Source organism: Xylocopa sonorina, chromosome 8 (assembly GCF_050948175.1).
Source record: "Xylocopa sonorina isolate GNS202 chromosome 8, iyXylSono1_principal, whole genome shotgun sequence".
Classification (NCBI taxonomy): domain Eukaryota; kingdom Metazoa; phylum Arthropoda; class Insecta; order Hymenoptera; family Apidae; genus Xylocopa; species Xylocopa sonorina.
In genome coordinates, this window is record NC_135200.1 from 12,546,142 (window position 1) to 12,558,785 (window position 12,644).

Here is a 12,644-nt window from a genome sequence, read left to right on the forward strand (position 1 = left end):
TCCAGCTTTTCTTCCTCTCGTTCGTCCTCTTTCTTCGCCATTTCTCTTCTCGCGCGCGTATCCCCTTTCTTTCCGCCACGCGTTCGCGTCGTCCATCACGTTTCCCTCTGTCACGTCGTGCTACAGAGACCTCGAACGATTGCTCGCGAGTTAATGAAACGATCATTTATTCCTCTTTTAAATATATTTCGCGTTACTTTTTATATCCTCTATAAAACTCTAAACTCTCTATGCGTATACTTACGTATGCGTCCGTATATAGGTTCGCCTCGTAGAATAGAAAACGTAGCAGTATTCATGGATAGTATGGATATTCGTAAAGGCATCGGGCATCTCCGTGTAATGCTCGAGAATCGTAATATCAGAATTCTGAGCAGCATTCGTAACGCGTTACATACGACAGTGAACGCGTATACGCGACATTGGAACGGGGGACACATAATATGCCACGTTCCTCTATACCTTTGCGCGCGTCTTCCGAGAAGCACCTCTAACGCACGGTTTCTCGTTTTGCCTCGGTTCTTCGTTTCTCTTCGATGAAACACGTCCGAGCAACCAACGTCTCGCCTCGTCCTTTTCCAATAATGTTCCATCTCGCGAGGAAATTTTTAGATGCGCCGCCCGTCTGCTCGACGCTTTTCTAACACCCTTCATCAGCTGCGGCTTTTGTGTACGCGTTTGCGCGCGATCGAAGCACTTTGCGATCATCAACCGTCCTCTCAGGGGGAAAGAGAAAAAAAGAATCGAGCAAACGCAATGGAAACTTTCAGCCGATGATTAGCGAGCGGCATCCGGTGTCCTCTAAATCGATGTATCGAGGCTCGTATTTCAAGAATTTAACGGGACTGACCACCATCCTTCGGAGGGTTATCGCGGTAATCCGTGAGCAATATTTTACTAGAAAATCTCGCTGATATTTCCCATGGCAATAGCGTAGAGAATGACAAATGACGCCGGCTGCCAGCACGGTTAATTGTCGGCTTTCTAGTGTACGATGGTTATTGCGTGGGCACTGCGGTTCCCATGCTTGCGACGCCGTCCAGGACACAAACGGGAGGGTTCTTCGCACTATTTTAGAACCCTCAACCTTAATATCTGTTTCTGTAATCGATCTTGTCCGAATATTTCAATCGTATCGCAACTTTGAGACAGATTACACTGTCCCACCGAAATGAAAATGAAACTAAAAGGTACCTGGTAGTAGCTGGCACGTATTTCATGAAAGAGGAAAAGTCGCCGGCTGGGTACGTCTTTTTTGTTCGAGTTTTCAAATAGTCGAACGTAGGTGGGGAAGCACCTACCAGCTCGCCGTTTAATTCGCGGCTTCATTTTTCCCGTTTTTCATTTCTCTTCTGGCACACTTCCTTTTCTACTCGACCAAACTGTACCCTTTCTTTCGCTTGATACATACTCGGTATTTCCTTCTCTAACCCCGGGCTAAACGTTCCATCCTGGTTTCGGGTCCAAAAGCAAGAGCGCTGGCCTTTCTCTCGTTCCACTTTGTCAGACTACTTCCCATCATTTCTTCTCTCAACTTGACTGTTGAACGTGAAACACAGAGAAAGGAGACGAAATCTCTTTAAAAATGATATCGTGTTAAGAACAATTTACCTGAAATTGTACGATTCCGATGGACGAATCGAATATAATTCTTAAACCCTTTCAAAACGAAACCTGTAGTATTTTTTGGACGATCGGTATTTCAGAGCATAGAAGACAGTTTCCTAAGAGTTATTAAGATGGATGGTCAGAGAGTTATCGCTACACTTAATAATTACAATTCTTGTCCGCTCTGTCTCTCATTTCATTCGATTCAGAATCAATAATGTAGCATTTGCAGAGGTCTATCTAACCCGCTGCATGTAAAGTATGCGACACAAATTTATGTTTGATCATAGATCTGTATTATATGTCGTCTGTGGCGCAACTGTGCTAGGCATTTGGATAACATTAACCACAAGTTTTGAAAACAACTTGCTGTAACTCGAAGACACCTGAAAAAAGAAAAAAGAAATGGCTTTTTACGATAACGAACATTGGCTTTTATCGCACATTAGGGATAGTTTCTTATCGACCGACAATACAGGTATGTTATAGGTTTGTAATAGATTCTATGTAGGTTAAACATCAAATTCTTTAAGGCCAGTGCGAAATGGTGATGCTTGGAGAAGATATTCCTAAGCAGTTGAAATCGAGTGGCGCATTGCAGTGTTATCCTGGTATAGAAGAAAGCGATGACGAAGATCTGGATGCACTAGCTGAATCGTATGACATACAAATGGGTAACTCTTTTTACGAGTTGATTTCACATGTATAAAGGAGGAAGTAAGAGTCTCATTTAGAATGACTGTAAATGCTTTAGATCTATGATTTTACCATTGATGTAGATATTGGATACAGTCATAGAGAGCGTACTAACACTGCTCAGAGATTGGAGAAAATGAATTTGGAAAGAGAAAAGGCTGCCAAAGTCAGCATAAAATGGAAAAATGACTCTATCGTGCCTATTACCGAACAATCAGAATTATTTCAAAGGAAAGATTTTCGCAAAAATGCTCCCAAAACTAAAAGATATTCTCTTTTATCTGAACAACTTGAGAAATGTCCAAATATACCACAAAATCCATTCATAGAGTATGCCAAGTTCGATGGTAGTGTACGTATTCGAATTTTATAAATTTGAACAGTTACCAATGATGAATGTCATTTATTTACACGATATCTATTACAGGCCCAAATAGATATTCCTATAAGAAAGTACAGGATATTTATGTGTATGTTGCCTAAAAAACAAAGAATGTATCCCCTTCAGATAACAGTACTTGCCACAGCCAAAGTATTAGAGTTCGTTGGATTAATTTGTTACAAATACGCAAACGAACATCCAGATCATACACTAAAGTATGAATTACATATAAGTTGTAATGAACACATAGCAGATCAATCTATATCTTAATATTTTTAGGGATGATATTACACAGTATGGTTTATATTTTACTGAGGATGATGGAGAAGTTGATTGGGATTTACCTTGTTTAGACCCTAGAGAAACGATTTCTAAATTTGAGTTCACAACGTTAGGTCTAGCAGAAATGAAACCAAGTGATAGAGCACGACTCAATATGTTCAATTGGGTGGAATTGACAAACGAGGAAGATTTTTTAGAGCGTCAAAATGAAGAACAGGAGGTTGCTGAAGGTTTAGCCAAAATGGAAGGGCATGCAACTGCTATGGAAGCTCCATTATACCAGTCATACAGGTTTTTATTAATCTGTTACATTCATATAATATTTTACAACTAATGCACACACGTATATAATTTTATACAGAGTATACATAATTAACAAAGTTAGGACAAAGACTGAAATTTATCTGGGAATATCAGGTGAAAAAATTGAAATCAATCCAATAATAACTACGAAAGGTGCTGTACGTTTTTGGAATAGACAAAGAGCTGTTAGTTATCAAATAGACAATATTGCTTGGTGCGAAGCCACAGAAACAAAGGGATCAAAGACAATTTTTACATTAGTTTATACACCGCATTCTTCTACCTCTGAAAACATTTTAGGTTTGTCTTAGTTTACTCTTTATGTTCGATAGAAAAATAATAACAGTAGTCCGAGTAATTTGAAAAAGCGTCCCTTCTCCACAGTACCATCAGGGCAGGTGCAATCTCTGCATCAACCTGCGTCATTTAAAAATCACGAGTTTGAAGCCGATTCGATTACAGCCGAAGAAATTGTCAGAAAAATAAATCATATACTGGAATTACATAATAGTACATCGAGAAAAGAATATTTGTCACAGAGAGAAAGAAAAGCGGCGAGACGAAAAAGTTTCCACTTGCACAGATGACAGCTCTATTGGTTTCTATATTCTATATTAAATTATTTAAAAAATTAATCTCGTGTTAATGTAACAAAGATCGAAACAAATGTTTGCTTCGATACAAATTTAATCCCACTGTCACTTCAATGGTCGCACCATAAGTTTATTGTACCAAAGAAAAATACCAACAATTTTGAATATTATACAAAAGTACAAAACATTTCTATTTGGTTAATTATTTTTACTTTCAATGCATCTTATACATATACGTACAGTTATGTTAGTTTTGTACTAAATCAAACATTTGTTTACTTGACTTATACATAAAGATATTTATTTTAATAAGTGTTGTGATAAGAAGTAAATTCATATTGTAGTAATAATCAAATTCTTGTCTCGAATGTAATATGCAATGTGCAATGATACTTGCTGTATCATGATTTTGATATCGCAATAATTTTGTCAGTAATCCTATTTACTTTTTCTTCCATTTGCAAAATAAATCTTTGATTTAATCTATAAACCAGATTATGTAATACCGATATCTTTCCCGCTGTATCGGATAGTTTTTTATAATTTTTACAAATATATTGATAGTTTGGACGGGCAGTAATAAACGCTTTATCACGTTTCGTCAATACACTTAAATCTAAATATTCTCCTTCCTTTTCTAAACGTAATTTTTGCTTTGCTAGATGCCTTCGTTGCACCTTCCTTTGCTTGAGTGTCTCTATCCACTCCTTTCTTTCGTTTCTTAGACTAATTATATATTTTTCTAAATTAAATGGTTCCTCTTGAGATTCGTTCGACGCACACTTTTCTACATTTCCAATATCAACCACTTCTTCATTCTCTGCAAGTATATCGTGTACATACCTTTGATTATAAATAATCAGATAAGAAACAAAAGACTTATTAATTATCATGTACTGAATGAAGTGATTAACTAACCTCCACGCTGATCAAGTGTATTTGAGCGATGTTGAAAAACAGAAGATCGTCGTTTATGAACAGTCTTTTCATATTTTCGATCTTTCTCCGAATCATTGGAAACATTTAACGAATAAATATTATCCATTCTGTCAACTAAACATAATTTCGCTACGACTGTTTACAGGCACGCCTAGAGTTTCAATTTCGAATGAGCCAATCAGGATCAAAACAATAAAATTCATTCGATTTTATCCAACTGTACAAAATAAAATTCTCATTTATTCCTTCAAATATATATAGTAAAACTTTATCGATACTTCTGTATAATATTCGATCTTGTTTTAATAATAAACATATACCCCGACAACACAACTTTGTCACAGTAAAAGCACTGCGATGTTACTTGCGCCGCATGACAACACCTCCATAGCCGTCTATATTTCTCGCTTTAAAGGTAAGAGAGAGAAAGATATATAAGAAAGCTATAAGAGAGAGTGAGACAGATGTTACGACCCTACTCGAGAACCCGTGGCGCCATCTCTGTGAAAAGTGCTCAAACTGGTCGCTCAGCGTTATCGACAGCGAAGTGAACTACTGCTACACTAGCGCCATCTGTTGGAGGAGCGCTGAAACAAGTCGAGCATTAGTTTCAGTACTCTCCGCGGAGATGGCGCCAGTAGTTCTTGAGTAGTTCACTTCGCTGTCGATAACGCTGTGCGACCAGTTTGAGCACTTTCCACAGAGATGGCGCCACGGGTTCTCGAGTAGGGTGGTAGCATCTGTCTCACTCTTTCTTATAGCTTTCTTATATACCTTTCTCTCTCTTACCTCTGAAGCGGGAAATATAAAGTAAATTAGAATAAAACTAAGGAAATATACAATAAATTACAATGAAACTATTAAAATATACAAAATTGATAAATAAATGACATTGTGCGAGCCTGGTGATAGCCCTCGCGACGTTACGGAACCTGGGGGCGTCATCGTGAAACGCTGGTGCTTTTTGAAGTGTTATGTGATTTGCTGTATTGTTTGAATAGGTGATAACAATTTTTAGTTTCAGAGATACAAGGAAAATTATCAATTGTCTTCGGTTATTTGAAAAGTAAAATGTACAGACATACATATTTTTGATCGAAATGCTATTAATTTTCGTGTTGTTCGATGGAATATGATTAAAAATGAGCATTGATCTGATCGCGGGTTAGTGAAAATGAAAAATACCTCTCTCGACATGTTCTATGGAAACAAGTTTTGAACTCTCGAGAAATTTCTACGGATACGGTTAGTAAGGTTGATCAATTTGTACAACGTACGTAGTACGTTCAGAGGAGATTCAATCGTGGAGACGATTACTAGAAGAGAAAGGAGTTTTACAGTTCATAGCGTTTTAACAAAAAGTGACCTCAGTATAGCCGACGAATAGTCAAGTACTGAATTGTTCCCTTTTATTGTCATTTAACGTTTACAAGTAATATTTGCGGTTACTTTTGAGGAAAGCAATGTCAACAAAGATTGACGAGGTAAGCAGAAGAATTTTCCGTCTTCAAGCATTTCTTTTTGCAATTAAATAATTGTTAGATGCATATGAAAGGGTGAAATAATAATACAATACTCGGTTCATTAATATTTTCATTGATAATATATTATAAATATTGCATATGGAGTTTAATTTTTGAATAAAACAACATTAATAGTAACTGCTTTAAATGAATCTTATAAGACAGTTAAATCGAGGGATATAACCTTTATGAGAGCAAAGGATTAATTTTGTTTTACAGTTAAAATTAGATATCGAAGAACTGAACAATTTACTTCGTCAAGCAAGTCGCCAGGGACCTAAGAATGTTTTAAGTCTTGAAGTACGAAGGTTACAAACAAAGTTAGCAAAATTAATCGAAGAAACTAACACACCGCAGACAAAACCAGCTAATACGTTACCTAATGCTTCTAAAAAATGTTACGAAGTTAAACTCAACAACTATGGTTGGGATCAGACGGATGGAGTTGTAAAACTGTACATCACGTTGCAAGATGTACATCAGTTGCCCAAAGAAGCTGTGACTTGTAACTTTACCGAGAAATCTTTGGACCTTCATGTTGTTGGATTAAACAATAAGAATTATAGTTTAACAATTAATAATTTGTGCGAAGATATCGATGTGGATAATAGCACGGTTAAAATCAAAACAGATATGTTGATTGTATCCCTTGCCAAAAAAGTTGCAAAGCGTTGGTCACATGTAACAGGGGTAGAAAAGAGAATTAAAGAATCTAAAACAGCTCCAATTGTGGATAAAGGTGAAGATGGCGATCCGTTTAACAGTCTAATGAATTTAATGAAATCGATTTATCAAGAAGGAGATGATGAAACGAAGAAAGTGATAGCTAAGGCATGGGTAGAAAGTCAAGAAAAAGATGCAGCAAAACGATCAGATCTTCAATAATTTCATATTTATATATACTTGATTATCTTATTTTGTAGATTATTAATGTACAAAATAGACATAGATATAAAAGTACAAAGCATAAATTGGTATTGATGTCAAACGTTTACTAATTTTTTTTTCATAAAAGAAATTACATTTCTCATATGCATGTGTGGCCTATTACACATATATGTATAAAAGAATATATGCATCAAAGATATAATAAAATTTCAATTACTTTTGATCATCTTAAAAATTTATGCATTATGATTCTTTTATTTCAATATTATTTAAAGTTGTCTAACTTTGGTTAATTTTAACAATAGCATGTGATAACATTGCATATTTTTGAAGTATGTATTTTATATTTCTCATCCAGATAGTATGAGTTAATTTATTAATGAATATCATTACTTATTGCTTATAATAAAATTTGTATAATAAATTTTTGAACAGTTTTATTGCTTATTTCCATATTAGTCATAATTATTAGGTTCGTATAACATAGTACAATTTACAATTCACATTGTTTTCTGTTTCTTTTTTATACACATACCTAAAAAAAACAAATTAAAATTCTACTATGTTAATTGTGTATTCTTCACTACTTATTATTATATTAGCAGCAAATCGTATTATATCATAATCTAATAAAATTAATTACAATTAATAAAATATTGCAGTAATTGGAATTTTAGAAATATTTGGTTACTTATTTTGAAAAGTATAATTCTTTAAAAATTATTAGCTTATGTGTACATTTTTAAAAATACATTCTTTAGTCTGTACAAATTTCTTTACTTTTGTGCACTTATTATTGAAAGATTTGTATATGCGAGTGTATTATCATACCATAATTCTAGTCTATACCTACATACAATTCTTACATGCAAATGTTAGCAAACATTTTCCAGCTTACAAGTCAAATACATTTACCTATATAAGAAAACAAATATATGTAGACAGTTTCCCATGTGTTGTTCTAAACATGTGCATAACATTCAGTTATTCATCTAGAAATTTTTATTCAAAAAATTAGTAACAGAAAATGTAGAACAAATGAAAAGAGAAAAAGGCAAATTATAAAAGAAACAGCGCGACAAAAAGCCCTGGTGTATGTAGATGTAGACTACGCTTTAGAGATATTTTTGTGTGAACTTTTCCTTCAATGCTTTTTCTCTTTTTCTCTATATTACTTAAATTTTCAAAAAATAAATATTTTTAAACAATATTTTTATTAGTCTTTATGTATTTATGTTCTTTCAGCGTGAGATCACATTATCAATTTAAAATCACAGAACTTAATATAATTCATCCTGTTGTTAATACTATCTTGATCATTTTTATGATTTAATTGCCTATCAGTTATAAAAATAGTAATTTTACGAAGAACTAATGTATGTTAACATTAATAATTCCAATTTTACATATCAATATAATTATTTACAAGAATACTTAATTATAAATAAGAATTTTACTGTAGTGTGCGAATATTCATAAAATAGTAACAAAAAGTGTTCTTCCAGTATTGTATTTATCACTTTTCTTTACATTTACTACTCGTTTTTCTGTAGCAGATAAAATATTTTACATTTTATTGTATAACATTTTAAATTATTATTTTTGTAATTAATGGCACTTTGTACAAATTTTACCAAGAGCACAGCATAATTGTAACTTGTAGCGCATTATTAAACGAGTGGAAGCATATAATAGCTGTTATTAAAATTTATGTAAAATACTATTAATAAACTAAATTTTGTAGATAGAACAAGATTTAGTTGCATGATACTATCAGCCTTAATGAATTAGAATTTGAATCCAAATTTTTCATTATAAATAAATAACTGTCCTAACACTTAAAAGGATGATTAGAAAAACATAAATTCTCATTTATACTTAAATATATTCGCAAATATAGAAACGATTATGTAATATCATAATGTTTCTTATTATTTTTTCTTTTTATATAAATAAAAATAACATTTATAATATTTTCATACATGTATAAAATTCACAATTTTGTATAAAGATGGATTGTGATGCATTTATAATGTTAAAGATCATTAGTGATGGTTAAAAAAGTTGTCTAACATAAAAAAAAAAGTCAGAGATATAAAAATATTATGGGTAAATGTATATGAAATAAAATATAAACACGACTAGAATTAAAACTAGAATTAGAACTAGTAGTTTTAGATTTACAAATTAAATTGTAATAAAGAGGATAAACATGAATTGAAGCTAATAGTTAACATTTTATGTATATATATTACATATAGGTATATTTTATGCTGCAATGAATATTTGATAGAGTATTAAAAAATCTAAGATTATTGAAATTATACCGGATAAAATAGAAAGAAAGCTAGTCTTTGGTTTATGAGCTGAAATTTAGTTATGAGACTTAATTACATGATTTGAACGATAACATCTTTACTCAACTTTACCATGGAATGATTGTTTTACTTTAAAAAGTAGCAGAAGCACTTGAAAATTGTACTTCGCAATTAGTCGCACGAAGGACTTCCATCATAACATTATGCGTCTTTTCCATTAAATATTCAATGTCATCTGTACTTAATCCTTTTGTAGATATTGGCGGTAATGATGTTATAACAACTCGACCTTTAGATTATTAACACATAGATAAACATCGTATTGTTACAGATATTTAAACAGGCATCAATATTTACAGTTAAATAAGGCTCACCAGAGTCAAATCTCTTTTCTTCAGAGGATAAAAAATAGTAAGAAGAAAACACAACAGGCAGGATGGGTAATTGAGAATTAATTGCAACATGAAAGGCACCCTTTTTAAATGGATGTATTTGACCGGTATTATGTCTCGTGCCTTCAGGGAATATCCATAGTTTAATCTACACGAAAGACATGCAAAAATTAATATACATACTATGAAAAAAGAAAATGTTCTTTTGATATATATTTCTGTATTATATGAAGTATATTACCTTCTTATCTTTAATATAATTTGTGGCAGTATTAATAACTGAGCGGGCCTTATCTGAATTCATTCTGTCTATAAATATTAATCCAGAAAGCCAAGCGCTTAAACCAAAAGGCCATGCATAAAAGATCTCTTTTTTTGCTACTACAGTGCACTTTTCCATTACTGGCCATATTTGAAACATCCCCAATATGTCTAAAGAACTTTGATGATTCGCTACTATTATACATGCCCTTTCCTCCTCTAAATGTTCTCTTCCCCTTAACTCCCAACGTACTCCCAAGAAGTTGGTCAGACAAGAGCACATGGATGATGCTAATCTAAAATTACATTTTTATCTTACAGTTAATAGAATTTAATTAATCGAATACAGATCAAATAAAAATCTATAATTTCCATAAACTGATACAATTTTATTTCCGACAAAGGAAAACATTTTTTATCGTGTTTTAAACTATATAAATTGCAGATAAAATCTGTAATGAAATTGACGAATGTAATATGATAAAAGGAAATCATACAGTTATATACAAGATGATATTAAAACTCAAATACGATTATTGATTGGAATAAATGTATGTCAAATTTAATGAAAAAGATGCATGCCAGAAAAAATAAACTATTCTTATCAGATATTATGTTTATTATATATGTATATCTTATTACGCTTATATTTTTATACATGTAACGCGATGTATCGTATAATGGCTTCGTGCGTCATATATTCGTTTTTTCAACACTGAATTAAAAATAATTTATATGTATGTATATTGCAATTCATATATTATTAAAAACACTAGACGGGCCATTAGAAAAGAATTCATTTTACGATCGACATCAGTTCGAAATTTATTGCGTACAGTCAGACTTTTGGGGTGGATTTCAAGTTATTTAAATAACTATCACCACACTTTATCGGAGCTGTTGCACGTACACTATATATCGCAATCGTTCAATAAATTTATCGCACGAAGTATCGCGATTAAAAATGGTACAAAAAAAGAAATAAACAACGGCAGAGTTAAAAAATGAAAAAAATAAAATAAAATGCAAGAAAAGTGGTCGAGTAAAGAATATTTGTATTTTGAAAATTAATAAGATTTACTAACATCAAGTTCTTTACATTCCACGGCCGTAGCATCATAATAGGAAGTAAAATGATCGAAAACATCATCACGTATCCATAGTAAAGAAGAAATTTGAAATAGTAACGAAAGGTCCTGCTCATCTCGAATAAGAAAGGCAATACAAGAATGAAACCGACAAGTATCACTTCGAAACACGACGGTGCCATCTTTTATGACAGCAGAAGACGGACGGTAACGCGGAACAGTAATATGTTACTTTATTTAAGCTGCACCAGCTAGATCAGTTTTATTTTAACACGGTATACTATTCACCGCGATCTTACGATTCCATGAGAGGCCTTTAACAACGTATATTACTATTATGAACCCTCGAATCCTTCACCACCGATTCCTAGTCAACCGCTTTGAATACTGTCTGTTCGCGTAACTTCAACTTGGAGGTGTGTATACCGCACACACGCATTATTTCCAACACCTCTCTGTTTTCATCTCTCAGCTCTGAACGAACCCTTAATTCTCCCCCAATATGAACTCTGTCCGTAATTGTCTGTATCAGCCCTGGACGGTGTAGGGGCCCCTCGCGCGCGTGCTTCTCCTTCCAATCCTTCTTTCGCACCGTGGGCCTTCGTCGTCAAGGAATACACACGTTAGTTCTACCCGTATTCGTATTAAGCGCGTCGTATCTTTGCTCCATGGTAACGGCGGACGATGGTGGGGGCACCGTTCAATTCGCGGTAGACAATATCATCCGTTGTTATTGATAATTACAACTAAATGACGTAGAAGACGCCTCATCCATCTACTACTCCTATAAATGTTTCTTTCCTATCGTCTGCTTTTGCTGGAAGAAACACACGTGCACGCGTTATTACGTTTTATACGTACTCGTTATTTATCAGTCCCGCCTTTGCTCTACTGACTCTATGGCAACGGCCAGTAGTGGGGAAAGTATACGACTTCCAGATGTTAACATTGTCTGCCGCTGTTCCATACATGTGTCAATTCAGCGTCGCATAAACAATGTTAAATAAACGATGAACCATAATTATATCACGATTGATTCTTTTTATTTTTATAATGGACTATATTTTACATTAACAAAGACTCATTGAACTTTGTTCTTATTCAACGACGATTATCATAAAAGTATTTATGTACGTGTTATATTCAACTCGTAAATTACAAGGCATTATTATTGAACTACACGTGTATATGTTACAAAGATAAATGAAATAATTTCTAGAGTCGTCTTAGACTTTTACGTATATTAAACGAAAATAAAAAAGGGTTAAACGAGCTATAATAGCCTGTTTTCTATCGATATGCGAAAAGAAAATTATACAGCTTTTGTTCGAAACATTTTCTCACGCAACAAATAATATTAACGAAAAGTGT

The 12,644-nt window shown here is 33.3% G+C and overlaps 4 protein-coding genes across 8 annotated transcripts; 2 read left to right on the plus strand and 2 right to left on the minus strand.

The window, feature by feature from the left end:
• The first annotated feature begins 1,759 nt into the window (after positions 1-1,759).
• Positions 1,760-4,469, plus strand: Sin1 (SAPK-interacting protein 1). 3 transcript variants are annotated; one of them, XM_076899076.1, is made up of 7 exons: positions 1,760-2,086; positions 2,142-2,282; positions 2,363-2,656; positions 2,732-2,901; positions 2,966-3,259; positions 3,330-3,571; positions 3,656-4,469. In XM_076899076.1, exons 2-7 carry the CDS (start codon positions 2,268-2,270, stop codon positions 3,856-3,858), a joined length of 1,218 nt encoding a protein of 405 aa, XP_076755191.1. In that variant the 5' UTR covers positions 1,760-2,086; positions 2,142-2,267; the 3' UTR covers positions 3,859-4,469. The 3 variants fall into 3 exon arrangements, with proteins under 3 accessions (XP_076755191.1, XP_076755190.1, XP_076755192.1); XM_076899075.1 differs by having other exon boundaries at positions 2,388-2,656; XM_076899077.1 differs by lacking the exon at positions 1,760-2,086 and having other exon boundaries at positions 2,173-2,282; positions 2,343-2,656.
• On the minus strand, positions 3,627-5,160 carry LOC143425981 (uncharacterized). The gene is made up of 3 exons (XM_076899079.1): positions 5,124-5,160; positions 4,783-5,020; positions 3,627-4,684 (listed from the first exon to the last, which is right to left on the minus strand). Exons 2-3 carry the CDS (start codon positions 4,907-4,909, stop codon positions 4,266-4,268), a joined length of 546 nt encoding a protein of 181 aa, XP_076755194.1. The 5' UTR covers positions 4,910-5,020; positions 5,124-5,160; the 3' UTR covers positions 3,627-4,265.
• An 815-nt stretch (positions 5,161-5,975) lies between these two features.
• LOC143426514 (calcyclin-binding protein) lies at positions 5,976-7,300 on the plus strand. Its single transcript, XM_076900035.1, has 2 exons — positions 5,976-6,287; positions 6,546-7,300. The coding sequence occupies exons 1-2, from the start codon at positions 6,267-6,269 to the stop codon at positions 7,209-7,211; spliced, it is 687 nt and encodes a 228-aa protein (XP_076756150.1). The 5' UTR covers positions 5,976-6,266; the 3' UTR covers positions 7,212-7,300.
• Positions 7,301-7,707: 407 nt separating this feature from the next.
• Agpat1 (1-Acylglycerol-3-phosphate O-acyltransferase 1) lies at positions 7,708-11,950 on the minus strand. 3 transcript variants are annotated; one of them, XM_076900033.1, is made up of 5 exons: positions 11,271-11,950; positions 10,166-10,481; positions 9,907-10,072; positions 9,644-9,821; positions 7,708-7,749 (listed from the first exon to the last, which is right to left on the minus strand). In XM_076900033.1, exons 1-4 carry the CDS (start codon positions 11,453-11,455, stop codon positions 9,664-9,666), a joined length of 825 nt encoding a protein of 274 aa, XP_076756148.1. In that variant the 5' UTR covers positions 11,456-11,950; the 3' UTR covers positions 7,708-7,749; positions 9,644-9,663. The 3 variants fall into 3 exon arrangements, with proteins under 3 accessions (XP_076756148.1, XP_076756149.1, XP_076756147.1); XM_076900034.1 differs by lacking the exon at positions 7,708-7,749 and adding an exon at positions 8,701-8,761; XM_076900032.1 differs by lacking the exon at positions 7,708-7,749 and having other exon boundaries at positions 9,425-9,821.
• Positions 11,951-12,644: the final 694 nt, after the last annotated feature.